This window comes from Thamnophis elegans, chromosome 2 (genome assembly GCF_009769535.1).
Source record: "Thamnophis elegans isolate rThaEle1 chromosome 2, rThaEle1.pri, whole genome shotgun sequence".
Lineage (NCBI taxonomy): Eukaryota > Metazoa > Chordata > Lepidosauria > Squamata > Colubridae > Thamnophis > Thamnophis elegans.
Genome location: NC_045542.1, coordinates 63174019 through 63195150, shown reverse-complemented (window position 1 = coordinate 63195150; position 21132 = coordinate 63174019). Strand labels below are relative to the sequence as shown.

Genomic DNA, 21132 nt, shown 5'->3' with positions numbered 1-21132 from the left:
TATATTAAGTGGAATTGTATAACTTTGATAATGGATTGAAGAACAGTTGTACATTTATTATAATACTAGACTTAGCCCTAAAAATCAGACTCCCTCTTGAAAGAGAAATAAAGCTTAAAAAGCACTATAAAGCTTCTTATTGTAGAACAGCTGAGAGGAACAGAGTAAAATATTTTGTGAATGAAAAATTCTTTCTACATGTTTTCAAATGTCAAGTGGTTCTTTGTAAGGGATGAACGTGTCAAACCGGTTTCAATATTTGATTGCAATAATCTGTTTCCAAGACATTTCCTTTATGAATGTCAAAATGTAAAAAAAAATAATTTTTTTCAGAAGCAATATTCAAACTGAGTTGAAAAGCTAGTATTAGCCCTTGTCATATGCAATAATTTAAAAAAACTGCACAAAATATATTTACTTACGTGCAAAGAATTGATTGGTCCTCACGATCTGTATGAAACAAAACAAAAAAATATTTACAGTTCTGCATGTCAACTACAGAGAAACCAAAATGTTACTCTTTCTATGTACTATCCCTTAAGACAGTGATGACAAACCTTTTGGCACTGAGTGCCCAAACCAGAATGCATGTACATGCGCTTGTATTTACGTGCGCTGGAGCACCAGAATCCAGAAAACCAGCTGGCCAGTGCGCGCATGGATGTTTTTGGGCTATTTTCAGGCTGTTTTTCAGGCAAAAAAGGACCTGGAAAATGGTCCAGAAAGTGGCCTGAAAAACGGCCCCCAAAACCAGTCTGAAATGGCCTATTTTGGGGCATTTTTTCGGGCCTTTCCTGGCACTCCGGTGCACGTGAAAACCAGCTGTTGACAGCATGCATGCCCACAGAGAGGGCTCTGTGTGCCACCTCTGGCACGCATGCCATAGGTTCGCCATAATAGCCTTAAGGCGTCATTCTTTCCATAATACGTGTTAAGGTTAAAAATCTTCATCTTTAAATAAAACAAGAACAAACACATATTGAATTTGCTTTTTCAGATCTAGCTTTAAAAAAATTGAGCTTGATATTTTCCTAGTAGAAAGGAAACTGAAGGATACTGAATAAATCTTGTAGATTTAATCTAGTTTTCTCTATCCCTCTCCAGTCATTCAGTTGATGCCTAGGAACAGAAATATACACTATAAGCTCTACTATAAGATGTTTTGAGTTAAGATTAAGAGCATTTAAAACCGTGTGTCTTGGTTTATTAGTAACTTTTTTTATCAACAGCAATAATAATCCTGTATTACCCTACAGGACCAAGTTGCAAAAGGATTATTTCCTCCTCTTCTCCACTCAGGCAAAACACACACACACACACACACACACACACACACACACAACCATTCCGTCCTACTAAGTTGAGTCAAAATTCACAGACATAAGAGGAAAAATTGGATTTATACTTCCTAACTGTCTAGATCAGTGGTTCTCAACCTCTGGGTCGGGACCCTTTGGGAGTCGAACAACCCTTTCACAGGGGTCGCTGAAGACCATTGGAAAACACATATTTTCAAAAAAATACGGAAAACATAAAATAATCTTATGATTGTGGGTCACCACAACATGAGGAACTGTATTAAAGGGTTGCGGCACTAGGAAGATTGAGACCCACTGTGCTAGATCAAGTCTCCAAGAAATTAGGATTTTCCCATTGCTCATCTGGTGACAATTAATACACTTCTTTTAGCTATGATAAAGCTCATCTATGTTGCTTAAATGTAGCCAGTTCTGATGATTTTGGAAAATAAGGGATTTATCTATGGACATTAAACAACTGCTTTGGAAATAGTGGGCTATTATAATGACAAAAATCCAATTCTCTTCTTGTGTTCTACTGCAACAGAAAGTTCGGGACATTCTACATACACCTAAAGCTGCAACCCCCAACCTTTTTTGGGCACTAGGGACCAGTCCTGTGGGGAAAAGTTTTTCCATGGATCACAGGCGGTGTGGTTTTGTGTGCTACCTGCGTCCCATGGATGGGGCTTTGCTCGTTTGTGCAAACTGGTTTTTGAAATCTAAAAAGTGCTGATCTAAAGTGCTGTGAGAGATACTTGTTTTCAGTTGATCTCCATTTATAAAAGTTTTTTTTAAAAAAAGATGTATCGGACAGTTTGTGCATCTGCTAAAGCTGATCAAGCGTTAGCATTTTCAGGCAGTTTCATAGGATCCGTAGTGTTCTTCTCGAACAGAAAGTTGCAATATTCTAGAACAGGGGTCCCCAACTCACAGGCAGCAACTCAGTACTGGGCTGCAGCCCATTCAGAACTGGGGCCATGGAACTGGTGGGGAAATGTGTTTGTGCAGCTCCTCTTGGATGGGAGAAGGGTGAGCAGATTTGCTGCTTGCACAAATTGAGTTGTGTGTGTGTGTATGTGTGCGCAAACCTGCCCACTGTTCATGCAGAACCATCCCCTTTCCCCCCTACAATCAACAAAACTGGAAAGGTTGGGGAATGTATATTACAATGTGCAGCTTATCAGTTAAACCTGTGATCAGAGTTCTACATATCACTAAAAAGTTCTTAATTGGGGTATTATAGCATAGCAGTTACAATGGTTCATTTTGACTTGGACTTAATGCAAGATATCTTCCTACTCAGCAAAGAATGGCCTGATTTTTGGCTATAAGGCAATGCTTAGATTTTTGCCACCCGATGAAACCCAGCTTTCCTCTTCCGCCCTCTGCAGAAAAAGATTTTATCTCTTGGCTACAATTAAACTGGGGGAGGGGATTAAAAAAAGAAAATAGAAAAGAAAGTGAATTTTTAAAAAAGAAATTATGACTTAAAAATCTCTCCCCTTTCAATAAAAAAGCTCCAGTCACTCAAGAGTTCACAGGGGGCCGTGGGCCACATCAATCCAAGTTGCAGTAATCAAGCCCAAGTATCAGGAAAGAAGAGCTCTTCTGAAAATGCAAATCTATCCATCCATCTTCTGCTAAAAGTAGAAAGTTCTGCCCATACTACAAGCCCTACAAAAGCCTGTATTGTTAACTGTAGTGGCAGCTCCACTGAGTGGGCTGTTACAGGAAGGGAGGGTGCTTGACAAAGGCTCAGCAAGCTGACATACTCCCTGACATATCAGTTGATCTTGTAGACTGTGTAACTCTTTCCCTAAATCACCTCACTTATCAACAGCCATAATAGCCCTCCAGTCTTCTAAAGAATACTCAAGATAGTTTCTTAATTTCCTGCGCACATCTAGCAAGATCTTCTGCATCTAGAATTCAACGTACAATCCACCTCATATTCCTTTTCCCCAACTAGGAGAAGCGATGTGGTAGTGAAAAGTCTGTAAATAAGGAGGACCCGTCTGCATAAGGAGAAAACAATGAAAAACTATGTTTACTTTCATTTACATGGGTAACTGAAATGGAAAGCCCGAGTTGAAGCCATGTATGACAGAGAAGGGGCCAATAAATATCAATTGTAGTTTTTATATGGACATGAAGGTAAAAACTTAGTGGAAAACAATGCCAAGTTCCCCATAGCAATCTTAGTGCCTTCTTGTCTATGTACTGAATATCTGCTATATATTTGCATGCAACTTGGCAAAATTTTTCAAGGGGAGCTGTGCCATGTGTGTCTCTTGGGGAAAATCAGGATCTTAGAAGGAGGAGTTTTACAGAGCAAGCAGTAAGTTTTATCCCTAAACAGCTTAAAAGGAAGATACCAATCAAAAATGCAGACAGTTGTTATACAGAAATTATGGAAACAAGAATAAATCAAGTCAATTGTCCTGCTGACAGGAAAAATCACAATGCAGAAATTGTTGCAGCATAGAATTAGTCCAGGCCTGCACAACATATGTGAGACCCATCAAACAGCCTTGCACAACCCATTAGTATTTTTTGAAAATTCAACAAATTCACTGATGCCAGGAAGGATCTGTCACTGCCAGCTGGTTTTTTACAGCCACTTTTGCCTTGAAAAGTCATGTTGCCAAGAAGCCTTCAACACCTCCACGTCTTACCAACACTGCCAGCTGTATCACTGCTGCCAAGCTGATAGTTACTAAACAGCTGGCTGGCATATGCCAGCTAATCCTTTGTGGCCTGCAATTATTTTTAATGGCGTAATGTGGCCTTTTCCCCCTACCAATTGTGCTGGGTTCCCTTACTCTTTTTTATTCCCCCATTCAATTTCAGGTGATAAGGCAGCAGCAAATAATTATGAATATTTGTTAAATGGAACATGAACAGAGAGCCCTAATCTGGTTACTAAATCCCTGGGCTGAAAAATGTAGTCAAGAGGGAATTTTGCACTGTGCAGAGCAGATGATAGCTCCTTGCATGGAATAAAATGAGGCCTCTGAGTGACCTGGTCTGTAACTAACAAAATGGTCGTGTAACCTTACACATCTGAAAGAGATGTGTAATAAAATCCACGGAAACTGTGTCTCATAGTCCAGAGGGAGACGGGAGTAGTTACAGAAAAAGAGCAGCAACAGCTTTGGCCTAGCCACAGATATCTTCTGTCACCCTTGACCACCATTACTCCCTGAAGAAAAGGTGCAACTTTTTGAACACTCCCATATGGCTTGTACTTGATTGTCATAACAGAATTGCAATACATCTTCCTTGGAAAAAAAGAGGAAATAATAAGTCACTCCTGTAAAACAGCTGTCCTTCAGTCACAAAAGAAAATATTTTAATGTGACACTTCCCCTGAGGTCATCCATCTGAGAGAGCAGGGCATCAGAATTTCATTTTAATGCACCATTGTGTATACAGGTAAATGACAATAAAAACCTGTGTACAGGTAAAAGGAAATAAATGACAATAAAGATTATCTTATTGTAGGTAAATCCAGTTAAGAGATCTACTGCCAGCCCCCATGACATTAGTTTCTCTGGAATTTCCTTCTAGAAGAATGGGATAAAAGCCATGTCCCACCCAACTTGATATTAACTGTAGGTCAGTGCTTCCTGCAGATGCTCCAAATTGTTATGATCTGTCCACCCTCTCCAAGAAATGTCATTATTGAAATGCTTTATTTTTATGTATTTAACTAACACATATAGTTACTTTTCTGCTCAATGAACTCTGGGTGGTGGACAGAAATAAAACATAATCAAACTACACAACTCCAGTTTTAAAGAAATTGGATTGAGGCCCATAAACGTTTCATTATCAACATATCAAATAATTCAAATGTGAACTCTTGCCTCCGGTGAAATCATAACAGTAATCCATACAGATTAAAGCATTTGAAACATAGAATGAGAAGCAAAAGAAGACTCATAAAAATCTAGGCAAAACATCTAAGGGCTTTGAATCATTGTAGCTATATGGTATATGTATGCATCATGAAGCATTTAAGATATAATTTTAGCTTTTAATAGCTTGATGACTGTGGGGATGCATCTGCTTTCTTTGGAATGAAAAAAAGCTCCTAATCATCTTGACACTATTTTTGGTTTTGCTATAAATCATTTTAATTTGTTTCCGCCAAATTCCAAAATTTACACCAAGACATTTGAAAGCAGAAACTTGCCAAAGTTTATTGGCTCCAATTTTCTATATACATTTACAGAATTCTGGCAAGGCTTGAAGACTTCTCCTGATGCCCATCTATATCAGCAAAAGCATACAGCAGTACTGGCAAATGCCTGTCATTATGGTTAGAACGAATTCCTTTGTGGTTAAGGCAGCTACAGTGAATTCACATGATTAAAACAGGGATAGAATGCCATCCTATTTCTCTCCTGGATGGACTGGAATGTCTACAGCAAGGTAGCCAGCTCTACTTTATTTCTAACTTGCATGACTGCATTTTCATATAAACTCCTAATTAAGAACAACAGCCACAGATCAACAGATGTGAGGGACAGCTTGCATCAGTGTCTGTCCCTTGGAATAGAATCAAATGTACATTTTAAGCCAAGGAAAGTAGTGGTTCCTACATGTGCAGCTCTGTATTAGCAACTGTTAGATGGCAGTGCTCAATTGTAGATCTGCGGTCTTTAAATCCTGCTTATCAGCAAGAGTTTCTCTTGATTCATCTAGCAATTTGTAAGAAATAGGCATATAATTAACTAGATACATGTAATAGTCTAAGTGGCTGATAATGTGAAGAGTTTGTGCTGTTGCTGTTCCTTGGGATGGACAGTTACAATTTGGATCCAGTCATTGGCACCTGGAGTGCATTCTCTTCAGTAACTCTGATAATATCAGATCACAGCTGCATGGTTTTTCCATCTTTCAGTTTGTTAATTTAAGAATCTCTAAGTGGGAGAGTGGGGGCCAGAGAAGGATGCTATAACATGCTAACCTTCTAGTCCAGATTTCCTCAATATATATATATATATATTTAGCCTGGATGTTGAATAAATAAAGAGAGAATATACAGACTTGTTTCACTCCTTTGACAGCTTGGGATTAGTCTATCCCAGGGGTGTCAAACTCAAGGCCTGCAGAACCGGTCTGCGATGCCTCTGCCAGTGAACGGGGCCAAGGAGGAGGGCGCGCGCATTCCCCCTGAGCTCCATTTTCACAGGCAGAGGGCTAGCAAAACAAACTAAAAACAAAATGAAAGGAGAAATGTTTCCCCTTTTGCATTTGAGCATGCAAGAAGGGACAGGAAAGGAGAGTGGGAAAGAGGAAAGACAAAGAAAAAGGAAAGATGGGAGGAGTGCAAGGAAGGAAAATACAGAAAGGGGAAGGAAAAAGAAAGAAGGAAAAAGAAGAAAAGAACGAAAGGAAGGAGATATAATGAGAGAGGGGGGGTCTAAGGAAAATCCTGTCTTGCTGTTCCTTGGGATGGACAGTTACAATTTGGATCCAGTCATTGGCACCTGGAGTGCATTCTCTTCAGTAACTCTGATAATATCAGATCACAGCTGCATGGTTTTTCCATCTTTCAGTTTGTTAATTTAAGAATCTCTAAGTGGGAGAGTGGGGGCCAGAGAAGGATGCTATAACATGCTAACCTTCTAGTCCAGATTTCCTCAATATATATATATATATTTAGCCTGGATGTTGAATAAATAAAGAGAGAATATACAGACTTGTTTCACTCCTTTGACAGCTTGGGATTAGTCTATCCCAGGGGTGTCAAACTCAAGGCCTGCAGAACCGGTCTGCGATGCCTCTGCCAGTGAACGGGGCCAAGGAGGAGGGCGCGCGCATTCCCCCTGAGCTCCATTTTCACAGGCAGAGGGCTAGCAAAACAAACTAAAAACAAAATGAAAGGAGAAATGTTTCCCCTTTTGCATTTGAGCATGCAAGAAGGGACAGGAAAGGAGAGTGGGAAAGAGGAAAGACAAAGAAAAAGGAAAGATGGGAGGAGTGCAAGGAAGGAAAATACAGAAAGGGGAAGGAAAAAGAAAGAAGGAAAAAGAAGAAAAGAACGAAAGGAAGGAGATATAATGAGAGAGGGGGGGTCTAAGGAAAATCCTGTCTTAGCACTTGGCCACCAGAACTGTCCCACCCGCCACGAGTGATGTTGAGCTGGCCATACCCATCCTGGCCACATCCTCCAGATCAAACACAACTCTGATGCGGCGCTCAATGAAATCGAGCTTGACACCCCTGGTCTATTCCCATCATGTTCATATAGCCTACAGCTACCTGGCCTGCATATAGGTTTTGCAAGAAGTCAAAGAGATTTTTTGACATTCACGTTTTTCTAAGCACATTCCCCATCTTGACATGGTCAAGATAACTGAAGACTGTTCTATAATATTTATTTCCTTTCGATATTTTTGGCTTTCTCAATTGTCCAGTGTACATCAGCAATACTGTCAGTTCTTCTTCAGCTTTTTATAAAGCAAGCTTGAATATCCTTTCCATGCAGGTCTCTAATCTGCAATGAATTCTTCTAAGTATTATTAAGATAGCATGGGAAATTAAGGATATTGTAAAATAATTTAAACACAGAGTTAATTCTGCTTTCTTTCATGCTGCTATGTAGACTAACTTCTTCCAATCTATTGGCCATGATTTGGTTAGAACTTTAGATTCTTCTTCCATTTTTTGCTACATATTCCAAAATTCCTTTTGTCTTTTGACTTGAAATGAACCCAGTATTGATCTAACTTAATCTTTTAAACAAAATAGGAAGTATTTTCCCAAATTGGATGCTGACACCTCTACTGCGCAAAATTTTTATTATGCACTTCCCTTTGTTTGATCTTTTAATCAGTTACTATCTGCCCATTGACATATTTTATCATGACAATTCAAGGTTGGAGTAAAGATCTTTTGAAAGCCTTTTGTTGCTTTGATTTAGCCACTCTATACAACAATGTTATTATGATTAAAACTGCTAATAATGATCTCTAGCTTATAGGCAAGGTTTCTGAAAAAACAACCAAGTTGCTTCAATGTTGCTTCAATGGAATTGTGTGCTTTCATCCAGTTTGAGCAAATACTTGGGAAATTTTAGAGAGAAATCTCTCCTATCCATGCGGGCTGCCCATTGCTGCCATAGAAATTTAAGATACCAGTATGGCATAGAGTTTTGTTGTCAGGCTGCCTACTATTGTGGTAGAGCAAGGCATCTTAAGAAGTGGTGGGGAAATGGAGAGAAATGGCTCAGATTCAGTTTTGGAGTATCGATATGTTGCCATAATGGCAACATCTGGTTGTGAGCCAGGATTTTTATAGGATAGGGACAACATTCATATTGGCCAAGTCTGGTAGACAGGTGTTGGGGATGGTGGCAGGAAACCCATTTCCTCATTTTCTGTAACACATGCTGCTAGTTTGAGCTGTAAGGTGAGAAACAGAAGAGTTAGGATTAACAGAGGGTTAGGGTGAAGTACAGAAGTTTGAGCCCATGCTGTTTTGAGGCATTAAGTCAGAAAAGCTTTTGGATGTAATGTGCAGGAATTTGTCCCAAAGGTGCTTTTTCAAGAGGCAGTTGGACTACCGTATTTTTCGGAGTATAAGACACACCTTTTTTCCTCAAAAAAGCGGCTGAAAATCTGGGTGCGTCTTATACACTGAATACAGCATTTTTGGCCTCCCTAAACCCCGCCCCCCCATGCATAGCTAGTAAGAGGCTTTCAGAGAGTTCCTGCGGGCTGGGGAGGGCAGAAATAAGCAAAAAATAGCTGTTTTTTTTCTCAATTTCCCCTTCCAGCCCCCAGGAGCACTCTATAAGCTTCCTAAAGTCTATCCATGCATTTTTTGACAAAAAACGGACCCGTCTTCATGAAAAATAGGCCATTTTTCCCATTTTTGCCCCCCCACCCCTCCAGGAACATTCTACAAGCCTTCTAAGGGCTATACATGCCATTTAAAAAAACGGGCCCATTTTTGTGAAAAACGGGCTGTTTTTGGGAGGTTTGCAAAGTGCAAAAACTTTTTTTTTTAAATTTTCCTCTTCAAAACCTTGGTGCGTCTTATACTCTGGTGCATTTTATACTCAGAAAAATACGGTATTTGCTTTTCTTTGAAGACATTTTGCTTCTCATCCAAGAAGCGTCTTCAGCTCTGAAGAAGTCCAGTTGCCTCTTTAGAGAAACTTTTGGGGCAACCATGTCCTGGATGTCTGAGAATCTCTGTAGACTTGTAGGATGAAGAGAAAGAGATTGCTTTGTAGGTATTCCACTGGAATGTGCAGGTGTCAATCCTAGCCCCAATGGGAAAAGAGAGTGAAGATGTCAGCTAGAAGCTTTCCCGAAAGAAGTGGGAAGCCAGTCTGGACATCCTACACTCCAAACCCACAACAAACAGGACAAAGGGAGGCAGCTATCTGCAGACTTTGGGGAAGCCCCAAAATAGGAAGTGCTGGACAAAAGCCCCAAAGGGACGTGCATCACACAAAAACTATGCAAAAAGACAGTTGGCAAAATCCAAAAAATTTGGGTTTTTTTCACTAGCAGTTGTAAATTTATTTGTACAGGTAGTCCTCGACTTACAACAGTTCATTTAGTGACTGTTCAAAGTTACAGCAGCATCAAAAAAGTGACATGACTATTTTTCATACTTACTTACAATCTTTGCAGCATCCCCGTGATCATGTGATCAAAATTTAGATGCTTGGCAACTAGTTCATATTTATTTAATCAGTTATTTTGTTATTACTTAACAAATGTGTCACTTAACAACAGAAATATTGGGCTCAATCGTGTTGTAAGTCAAGGACTATCTGTACATAGTAAAAGAAACAAAAAAGTTTCCACCGTTTCTCTCTCTGAAGCACTTGTCCTTCTTAAACGAACCCCTCCTCCAGCTATAAGAGCCTTAAGTCATACTGTAACAATTGTAACTTTTGTCACATGATTTTTTTTTTATTGCACTTCAGTTAATCAGTGTCCCGTAAAACAAAAGATTCTACAAATGGCCAGAAATGCCATTTTCCTCAGTCAGAAAAGCATATACTCAAATGAACTGATGTTTTCAAGTGCAGCACACATTTTTAAACACTGGGTGCAACTGTTTAACATTATGAAAAGATGGTTTGTATGCATTCTTATAAGGAATTAAGCTGGTGAAAGTAGAACTAACAGATCTTAACTCCGAGAAGACTGTTACTGGGACAAATTCCAGTCACTTTTCTGTGGCCTTCACAATGATGGTGGACATGAAAATGAAGGAAGGAAACGTCTAGGATTTAAACTTAGGATCACAGGCCTATAAAAAGAGGTTGTACTGAAGTAGATATATTTTCAGTTGTACTATATTTCATACTTGTTTGCAATAAAATATTCAGTTAAGCTAAGTCTTGTCCGTGAGTCCATTGCCAAATAAACTAATTTTTGAATCAGACCAGCTTTAGCTTGTACCAAGCTGAAGGATGAGAAGCAGCACAGAAGCACCAGAAGCAGTGCACAATCCTATTCTACATGTGGGTTTGCACAGAGATCATCAAAAGAGGATTTACTTTCCTTAATAACGTATGCTACATCATTGACTGTCCAGGTGTAATAGCCAGTGCTTTTCTTCTACTTTAATATTACAAAGAGACATTATTCTGACATTTGCCAGGTCTTTCCTACATATTTAGGAAGCTTTTCTAGTTCCAATCCACATTAATATTTAACTCAATCTTTCAGACAGGTTCATTTACTCCCATAGCAGTCAAAATCCATCAGTTGAACTGAATGATAGATAGTCTGTTTGACAGACTAACAGTTGCAACTTAACTCTCCTCAAAGGACTGTTTTGGTATAAAAAACTAAAGAAAAATAAAGAAAATAGCCAAAGGATTAAAAGAAAAATAGCACAATAATTAAGGAGATAGAAAGATACTGGGATTTTTTTTACTGCTATACATTCTGTAAAAATATGAAATGACTGTCTAGCCATATATTATGTCAAAAAGATGCAATCTAACATCTATCAATATATTTAATTATATTTCCACCTTTCCCCTCCCCAAAAAAGAGGGTGAAAATCTGGGTGCATCTTATACACTGAATACAGCATTTTTGGCCTCAGAAAACCCCACCCCTTCGCAAAAATGGATGTGCAGAGGGATTGGGAGGCTTGCAAAGTGCTCCTGGGGGCTGGGGAGGGCAAAATGAGCGAAAAATGGAGCGTTTTTGCTCATTTTTGCCCCCCCCTCAGGAGCATTCAACAAGCCTCCCAAAGCCTAATGCATGCTGTTCTTTTGCAAAAAAAAAAAAAAAACAGGCCCATTTTCGCGAAAAATGGTCCATTTTTTGCTCGTTAACCCCCACCCACCCAGGAACACTTTGCAGGGCTCTCAAACTCTCTGCATGCCCCATTTTTCACAAAAAACAAGGTGTGCAGAGGGTTTGGGAGGCCTACAGAACGCAAAAACTTTTTTTTAAAATTTACCTCTTCAAAATCTTGGTGTCTTACACTCCAATGCGTCTTATACTCCGAAAAATACGGCAACTATACTGGCCATAGTTTATAGAATTGAGGTGCAAAATAAATGAAAATTCCTCATTTCACAATGGAAGGCCATTTACCGTCTAAGAATTTAAACCAGTCAGGTTTTTAATGATTGAAAGATATAGAGGTAATGACATTTATTATGATGTTACACTCTTTAATGTTAATCTTCTATTTACTTTGTAATTCTAAAATGCTAAACACAATGTCAACATACGATTTTTAATAAAGAAGAGTCTTACCTTGGAGCATGCATCTATATGCAGATTCTGATATTGCATAAATATGTGGAGGCATTTCATGACGTTTCTTTCCCCTGTACATCTCAATGATGTTTTCAGAGTAAATGGGAAGGTTCTTGTATGGATTTATGACTACACAGAAGAGTCCAGAGTAGGTCTATAGGAAGAAAAAAAGCTGTTTATAGTCTTCCTGATCCACAATCAAGAGATTGTTTTCTCTGGAAAGAATTCCATTGAACTGGAAACGTAAATATTTTAATATACCGTGTGTCTAGAAAACAATACCAATGAGCTGCTTCTGAATAAAATCCTGATTCCAAAAGGGTATTACAGATAGTAATGGAAATTTCAGCTACAGTGAAAACTGTTATCAAAAATCCACTAGGGATGATATTTACCTTCAACTATTTTCTTTTAAAAATACTGCTGAGACAACTAATGAGTAATTAAAAGATAACGGTAAAAAAATAAGTAGTATGTCATTTGGTGTAAAGAAATTCAAATAAAGAAATTTGGTTGTTCAAAATAAGCTACTAGGCCCCAGAATATAAATCAAGATTAAAAAGTTCAAAAGACTACAATGCCAATGCTTGCGATTTCAATAACACAAAAATAAGGCTAATAAATAAATGAGCATGTAGGATTTCTCTGAACTTTTTCTCTTATCCTTGCTTTCAAATTTAACATCATTAAATCAAGATGAAGCCTCTGAATGTGATCAAGAGAAGAAAATGGCTTGAAAATAGAAAGACAGAGAAGTTCTTCCTTCTCTGGTCACTGCCTCAAACCTGCTCTCCATTAAAAAACAAAAACAAAAATCTGTAAGCAAAGAACAGAGAAGACTCTACCTGTCGCATACAGTTTAGCTATTGGAATTCTTGCAATACTGGAAATGCTACCTAAAGTTGTTAATTTCTATACCATGGTAAATTGACAGCACTGAATTCCAAACAGAAAAGAGGGCTGGAATAAAATGTAAAATCTTGTCACCCAAGATTTAAATGTGGATGCCATGGTTGTTCTTTTAGTGTTAAAAATGCATGCTGACACTACTATCACATCAATCGTCTCCTGCCATATAATGTGTTTTATAGTTTTCTGTGGCATGAAGTAATCAAGCAATTTTTCATATTTTATACTATAAAACAAATGTAAACATGCAGGCCTACTGTTTATAAAAGCAGATATCTAGCATTTAATTAAAACCTAATTTTGAATTTCAGGACAGTCATAAATGGCTTTGTTCAATTATTATACAATACTATACAATTTGACCCAACTGACATTCTATCTACATGTATCCTCAACTTATGACATTTCATTTAGCAACCATTCAAAGTTAGGACAATGCTTAAAACTACTGCAGCATCCTTTGGGTCCAAAAATCATGATGTTGGCGCCTGGCAAACATCTCCCACAATTCTAGTGTCCTACAGTCATGTTATCACCATTAGTGACTTTTCCAACCAGCTTCTGACAAAGACAATAGAAATGCTGGCAGGAAAGGTCACAACTCATGGTCATGTGATGTCCTGTTAATAATTGCAGCAAAAAAAGTTGCAAAATCAGGAGCATGCCCCACTTATTGACTCTGTCACACCAAATCTTCCAGTCCCAATTTTGGTCACAGGTCTAGGAGTACCTATATTGAAATATCCTAAAGTATTCTTAGCTGTTATAAAAATGGCAATATTCATTTTAACTTTCTCCATCAGGTCAGAAGTTGTTACTTTTTGCTTATGGCCAAGAACACAGTGAGAACTAATGGTCGTGTTTGCAGAGTTTAAGGAAGTCATTCCTTTTATTTCCTTGCAGCTGCTTTCCCAGGGGATTTTGTAAAGCTTGCTGTAACTCTCTCTATAACTTCTGCAAGAGCTGTGACCATTCTGTTCTTGTTAACATGTACAAATAAAACTTTCCCTTCACCAGTGAAATGTCATACAAACATGGGTCTAAATTAGCCATTTTGTCTATTTAACATTCTATCATTAAGCAGCTCATTGGAATTGGACACTCATTTTATGTATTTATTTTAGATACTGCTACCTCATTCACAGAATGGCTGAGTGCATCTTCTGGGAAAGACAGCTTGTCATATGTGTGTATATGTGTATACCCATACATACATACACACACACGTACACGCGCACACAGAGTGAAATTGTAACATATTCTTTATAGCATTTTAGTTTCTCTTATAAGGTAAGTAAAGCAGCATGGAAACAAAATTCAGGCTTTAGTATCACCTGAAGCCAAGGTGTGCAAGTAGTACTTAATTGTTACCACTTTATCTGTCCAGCAGGGCTGAAATTCGTTACCCATTTGAAAATCCACTGATGTTATAATAATGGTAGCTATAATGTACCATGAAAATAGTCTAGGATATTATCAAACTACATGCTGAAAAGTACTGCATTACAGTACTGTCTCTCTCAAGATGTGATTCCAAACTTAAAATATTGAAGGTTTTTAAAGCTAAATAAACCCAATGCAGGTAATCTTTGGTTAACATGGGACCAGAATGACCAATACTAAGTGATTCATAAAGCACAATGCCATGTGATTGTGCTCTTAACAATGGCAATTCTGGCATTCCCAGTTTCCATCATTAAGGGAATCATCATGGGTTGCGAGGATGTCACGCGATCACCATTTGCAACTTCCTACGCTGATTTGCTGTTGGAAGCCAGCAAAGGTTATCGCAAAAGGTACTCATATGAGCCACCCTTATGAGACGTCATAATTGTGAACCAGATGCTGAGCACCCAATTCGCACCACATGACCGCCCGCACTGGCCAAAATTCCAGGGATAGATAAGCACCACTTGTTCAGCATTGTCGTAAGTTCAAATGATTGTTAAATGAGCAGTTGTTAAGTGATGGCTACATGTAATCTAGAAATTCTTAAAACAAATGCTTAAATATATTATTCTGTTTTCCAAGTAAAGTAACACATATTCACAAGGTAACCAATGTAACTTCAGAGACTTCCCTTGGTATCTATTAGAACCATCTCTTACTTTTTCAGTCATGCACGGGCGTCAAACTTGATCACGTCATGTGACTTATTGTGATGTATCATGACGTTTTTGCCTTTGCGGAGCCAGAGTGGGCGTGGCTTGCATGTGATGCATCCAGCCCACAAGCTCCCAGTTTGACAGGCCTGATCTAATGGAATTGAATAACCTTTTAAAGCTAATCAATGGATCCTTAGGTCCTCTCTGCTACCATAATATATCAACCTTGGATGGACACTTGTAAGAAGCCAACATAGAAAGAAATACAAGCTATATTGTTTTACAACTCAAATCAGTGGAAGGCTCCACATTTTAGCTTATATTAGACAAGAGGATGTAGCAGTTATTAAATACCAGAAGTTAAAGAACAAAGTAAAAAACAGATAGAATCTATTATTTATTACACAAAATTTATAACCCACTCCAGTCCTACTGAATTGACAATAGCTTTTAACTTGATCAATAATTAATAAAAATGGGATATTCTGAGGATTCGAGTGTTTTTAAAATTTGTTCATCATAAATCATAGTGATCACTGACATGGACAAATTTGTTATAAAATATAATTTAGGATAGTTGCAACAAAAAAAGGACAGTTGATAGTTCCCAAACTATCTTTAAACTAAGATTGCAGCTACTAATGTATGTAGCTATGAAATTCATTTATGGTGCATATGGCCACCTATCACACATAAAGTGACTGAGCAGCATACAAAAATTATCTGCACTGCTATTTAAGTTAAAAATGCAAGACAATGTAAACATTTATAAAATAAAATAAAAGTTATAAAGATAAAACTGATTAGAAGATAAACTGAGCATTGAGATTAAAATGAAAAATGAAAAAAACTGATAGATAAAAAAGTCATTTCCTTAGTTCTCAAAAGACAACAGAGTAGATAATATTCAGGTAGGGTCACCTGGTGCGCCAGTTGTGACCCTACCTGAACCAGGAGGCCCTCACAACAGTCACTCGGGCCCTTGTGACCTCTAGGCTGGAATACTGCAACGTGCTCTACATGGGGCTGCCCTTGAAGAGCATCCGGCGACTTCAGCTAGTCCAGAACGCAGCCGCGCGAGTGATTGTGGGTGCACCTCGGTTCACCCACATAACACCTATCCTCCGCGAGCTGCGCTGGCTACCTGTTGATCTCCGGGTGCGCTTCAAGGTGCTACTTATCACTCATAAAGCCCTTCATGGTAGTGGGTCTGCGTACTTGAGAGACCGCCTCCTGCCAATTACCTCCCATAAGATCACATAGATTAGGCCTCCTCCGAGTTCCATCTGCCAGTCAGTGCCGACTGGCAACTACACGGAGGAGAGCCTTTTCAGTAGTAGCTCCGACCCTTTGGAACGATCTCCCCGTGGAGATTCGTACCCTCACCACTGTCCAGACCTTCCGCACAGCCCTTAAGACCTGACTAGCCCGTCAGGCCTGGGGACAAAGATAACTGTCCCCACCCGAATGATGAATGAATGTTGCTTACTATTTTACTTCTATGTATTGTTGTGTCTATTGTCTGTATACCCCCCCCCCTTTATTTATGTAAGCCGCCCTGAGTCCCCTCAGGGAAAAGGGCGGCCCTATAAATATTAATAAATACCAAATACCAATACCAAATATAGGGGTATACTCAAAAAAAAAAGAAGGAAGGAAGGAAGAAAGGAAGGAAGACATACCATAACCGGGGAACTATTCAGAAGACTTATTCCAAAATAGCCTAACACTCCACATCAGCAGATGTGACAACCAAAGGTATCAAAGCTCAGAGAAATAGCAAGTAAAACATAATTTGTGATCAGAATTAAATGATAGTATTAATAAAAACCCAAGCTTACGTTTTAAAATTAGTCTACCAACTAAAGCAGCACTTCCTTTTTGAATATTTGCAATCAATAAAGTTTATTTTAATTTTTTGGTTAGCACATGTCAATCCAAAAAGTATTACTTACATAAATGAGCCCAGAATAGTATCGATCCTTCAAATTATGAAGAACAGAGGCTTCATTTAAGCAGGTCAATTCTGCCATGTCTTCTACTTTGGAAAATTTGGGAGGATTCATTTTTTGAATATCATCTTTGTTGACAACTGCTTTCTTTCCATTCTCAGCCAACTCAACCAGCACTTCATCTCCCCTCTCTTCTTTGATGCTGGCAGCTTCAAAGCCATGACGTTCTGAGGGAATCCAGACTAATTTCTTAGCAGTCCAGTCAGCCTGGGTAGCAGGGTTGTAGATTACTGCTCTGTCCACAAAAAGGTACCTCTCAGGGTCTTCCTGCAAAATCCTCTGAGCCATTTTAGAGAACTATCCCACAACAGGAACCTAGTAAATGTAAAAGCAAAAGGTATTAGTTACCAATAATCAATTATTAGAGAATGATGAGAACAAGACAGAAGAGAAATAAACATATATACATCCACATAACTGTATACAAAACATCTATGAGGGAGTGGCCTCATAATTGGATGTCCAATTCAGCTATCCAGGCGATCACCTCTGGCATTACTTTGTGCAAATCTTTTAGGGAACCAGAGACCGCATGTCATGGACAATCTTGCACAATATGTTGAATAGTTTGCATTTTGGCACCACAGTAGCAACAAAGGGAATCTTTCCATACCCACTGATATAGGGCAGAGGCACTTCTTCCAGTATCACACCTAATTCTGTTCAATTTCAACCAGACAGAGTGAGGCGGGGTCAAAACAAGGTGGTTTGGTAGAGAGATTACTGATGGCCAGGCCAGAAGAAGGTACCTTGGACCATTCCACTCTCCAGGCATTCTTGAGTTAATTAAATAGATGTTAAGTGAATAGCTGTTTCCCATGCTGGCCTACAGGATTTCCAATTCTTGTGATGGGCTTTGCATTATCTTGGTGAAGAGAAGGACCTTCTTGTTCAGCAACCTTGACCATAGTCCAGTGAAAGCTCATCTTCTAATGTGAACACAGTATGATATTGCTAAGTACTGGTAACCAGTGCACAGGAATGGAATGCAATGTGGCAAAGATAATATGCATCTGTCCGGATGGAGTTGGACATCGACCATTTGGGTGTGGATGCTATTATGCCACACAACAGCCTTGGCTTTGGTTTTTTCTATAGCTGAATATTGTGACAGCCTGTGGCTTAACAGCACCCACACCAATAAATAATAAACAGCAACTATTTAGGATAAGAATGTTGGACTAGGATTTGAGAAACTCAATTTAAATATTTACTCTGCTATTAATTTTCTTGGGTAATTTTTGCTATATTCCGCATTCTCAGTGCAGCATCTTACAGGGTTACTGTAAGGACAAATTTGGAAGAGGAATAAGAGGCACATCACCCTGAGAACTTACAATAAAAGCAAAGGTGAACTAGTAATTAAACTCCTGAAATTGAAGCTATCGACAATTTTGAGGAACCTAGACAATTCTAATGACTGTGGAATTAAAACAGGATACAGATGAAGTTTAGAGCATAATCTATAACTCTTCCAGAAGGATGATGCTCTGTTGCCCAGATATAAACATGTCAATCCTATACCCGTTTCCCTAAAATCTAATCTCAGCTGTGTTCAACCATCATGCCTTAATTTCATTCAAAGGTTCGCAACTGTATCTTCCACATCAAAAAATAATTGTTTCTGTATAGAATTTACTTTATATGAAATACTTTTCTATTAAGCAATCTGCACCTATTGCAGTAAAAATAGCTGTGAAATTATTTGCTTCTTGACCAATTATAATTATAAGGCCCACTGGGAGCCCTAGAATACTCATCATAATGCATGTTGTCAGTAAGAAAGTAGATTCACAACTGTTTCTGTATTCTACAAATATTTACAATCAAGTGGCTCATTTGTTAGACCTAACAGCTTTCCAGGAACAAGGGACTGAACCTGAAATATGACAAAAGTACTAGATATTGGTTAATATCTGATTAAAAAATAGAACAGAAATATTCCTGCCTTTGGTGAGACTTGGAGATTGAGTCTTGCAAATAGTTTCTAAAGAAGACTGTCACCAGCCTAGAAGAGGAAAATAAAGAAATTCACTTATTAAAAACCCTTTAAGCAAAGTTTAAAAATGAAAAGTAGGATGCAGTCCTCAATATTCCCAGCACCACTCAGGACTGATACAAAATGGAAAAAATCCTTTTGTATTTGAATGTATTCATTTTTTCCCTATTTGCCTATCCCTACCAGTGCAAATGTTTGTTACTTAAAGCTATCCCATGAGCATTAAAAATATGTAAGACTATTAGAACCTCATTCTTAGAGATCGAGTACATTTTCAGAGCAACATAAACTATATATTTATAAAATGATTGTAATTTAATGTATGCACAAAGTTTGTAATATAAGGGGACATGTTTCTTCAAAGTATTGACAAAACAGTATTTAGCAAATATTTAAAGTCTTACTAATATAAATTCCCAATTAAAAATACATTCCAGGAAGGTGTCACCTCAAATAGGGTAAATCATAAGTATTCAACGCTTTTGTAAATTATTAACATAGCATAATTTTCTGCCACTGCCACAGGATATATAAAGTCATTTACTACTAGGATATTAAATTCATCAGTCTATAAAAGGACCGAGCAATAAACTCAGGAATTTAATTAGTCTTTGAATGGGGCTTTTGTGACAATTGGTTACATCATAAGCATTTTTTAAAAAAATCTAAATTAAAACTATTTCTTTCAATAGTTAACTTTTATCCAATACCCCTCAAAAAGTTGTTCAAATTCAAATTATAAAGTTTTTATTTGAAAGATAAATAAATAACATCATAGCTATGTTATAATTATGGGGAAATTTCTATATTCAGCAGTGTGCTAAGTTATTGTCATACAAAATCATTTACTATAGGAAAAATACTTTGTAAATATTATATTTTAGAAAATAAACCTGATCTGGACATTGATTATTGCTTGGATCATATTATGTGACATACTAGTTAGCAGCCTGCCAGGATAGTATTAAACACTCTCTAGATATCATGTTTCCCCAAAAATAAGACAGGGTCTTATTTTCTTTTGACCCACTAAATATGGCTTGGGCCTTATTATCAGGGGAAGGCTTACTGTTTTAGGATTGCTCCCTTGCGAGTGGGCTCCTGAAGAGCCAGGCACAGCCTCAAGGGTGAAGCAACCATGAGGTGAATACGCTCATGAGCAGCCGCCCAGCAAACCCACTCTCCAGCTGGGCAGAGCGCCATTCACTGACCTAGGGGGTATCCTAGCCAGTGGTTGTGGGCCCACAACCTATGGTTGTGGGCCAGCTGCCATAGGCCGCACAACTATGCACTCCTCGAGCGGCCGCTGCTGGAAGAATCAGAAGCCGAGTTCCGGAGTTTGGAAGCCGGAGAAGAAGTTATGCTCAGAGCACAGCGGCTCTGCAGGGAGAGCTGGGCAGGGCATGGTGAGGCTGGGAGGCATGCAAGCTGGGGGCGGAACCACCCTCTCCAGCCAGGCAGAGCTCCATGCACTGATCTAGGGCGGTATCCCGAATGTGTCAAGCTGCGGGAGCTGTGGGGCAGGCAGAGCGCCACGTAGATTGCACCTTAGGGACCCCCTAGCTCAGTGAATGGCGCTCTGCCCGGCTGGAGAGGAGGTTTGCTGGGCGGCTGCTCGTAAGCGTGGTTTACCTCATGGCTGCTTCACCCCTGAGGCTGTGCCCGGCTCTTCAGAAGCCATTTGCAAGGGAGCAGCCGCACGGCAACTCCCCCTTCTGGCCAAACAGAACGCCACTTCCCCAACCTAGCGGCAAGCAACGTGAGTGCCTTCCCCCCCCCCCGTTCTGAAGTTCGGCCTTCGGGATACCGCTAGGTCAGTGAGCGGTCCTCTGCCTGGCTGGAGGGGGTTGTCCAGGGGGGCTTATTTTCAGAGGTGGGGCTTATATTTTGCCCACGTGAAAAATGTGGCAATAGCAGTAGACTTATATACCGCTTCATAGGCCTTTCAGGCCTCTCTAGCGGTTTACAGAGAGTCAGCATATTGCCCCCAACAATCTGGGTCCTCATTTCCCACCTCGGAATGATGGAAGGCTGAGTCACCCTGAG

General features: G+C 39.1%; 1 protein-coding gene across 1 annotated transcript in view; it reads right to left on the bottom strand.

The window, feature by feature from the left end:
- Positions 1 to 21132, bottom strand: part of MYH10 (myosin heavy chain 10) — an 83834-nt gene that overhangs the window by 60679 nt on the left and 2023 nt on the right. The window contains 3 exon segments of the mRNA XM_032210022.1: positions 423 to 450; positions 12059 to 12215; positions 17031 to 17402. Of these exon segments, the coding sequence (XP_032065913.1) occupies positions 423 to 450; positions 12059 to 12215; positions 17031 to 17375 (530 nt within the window). The 5' untranslated portion in view covers positions 17376 to 17402.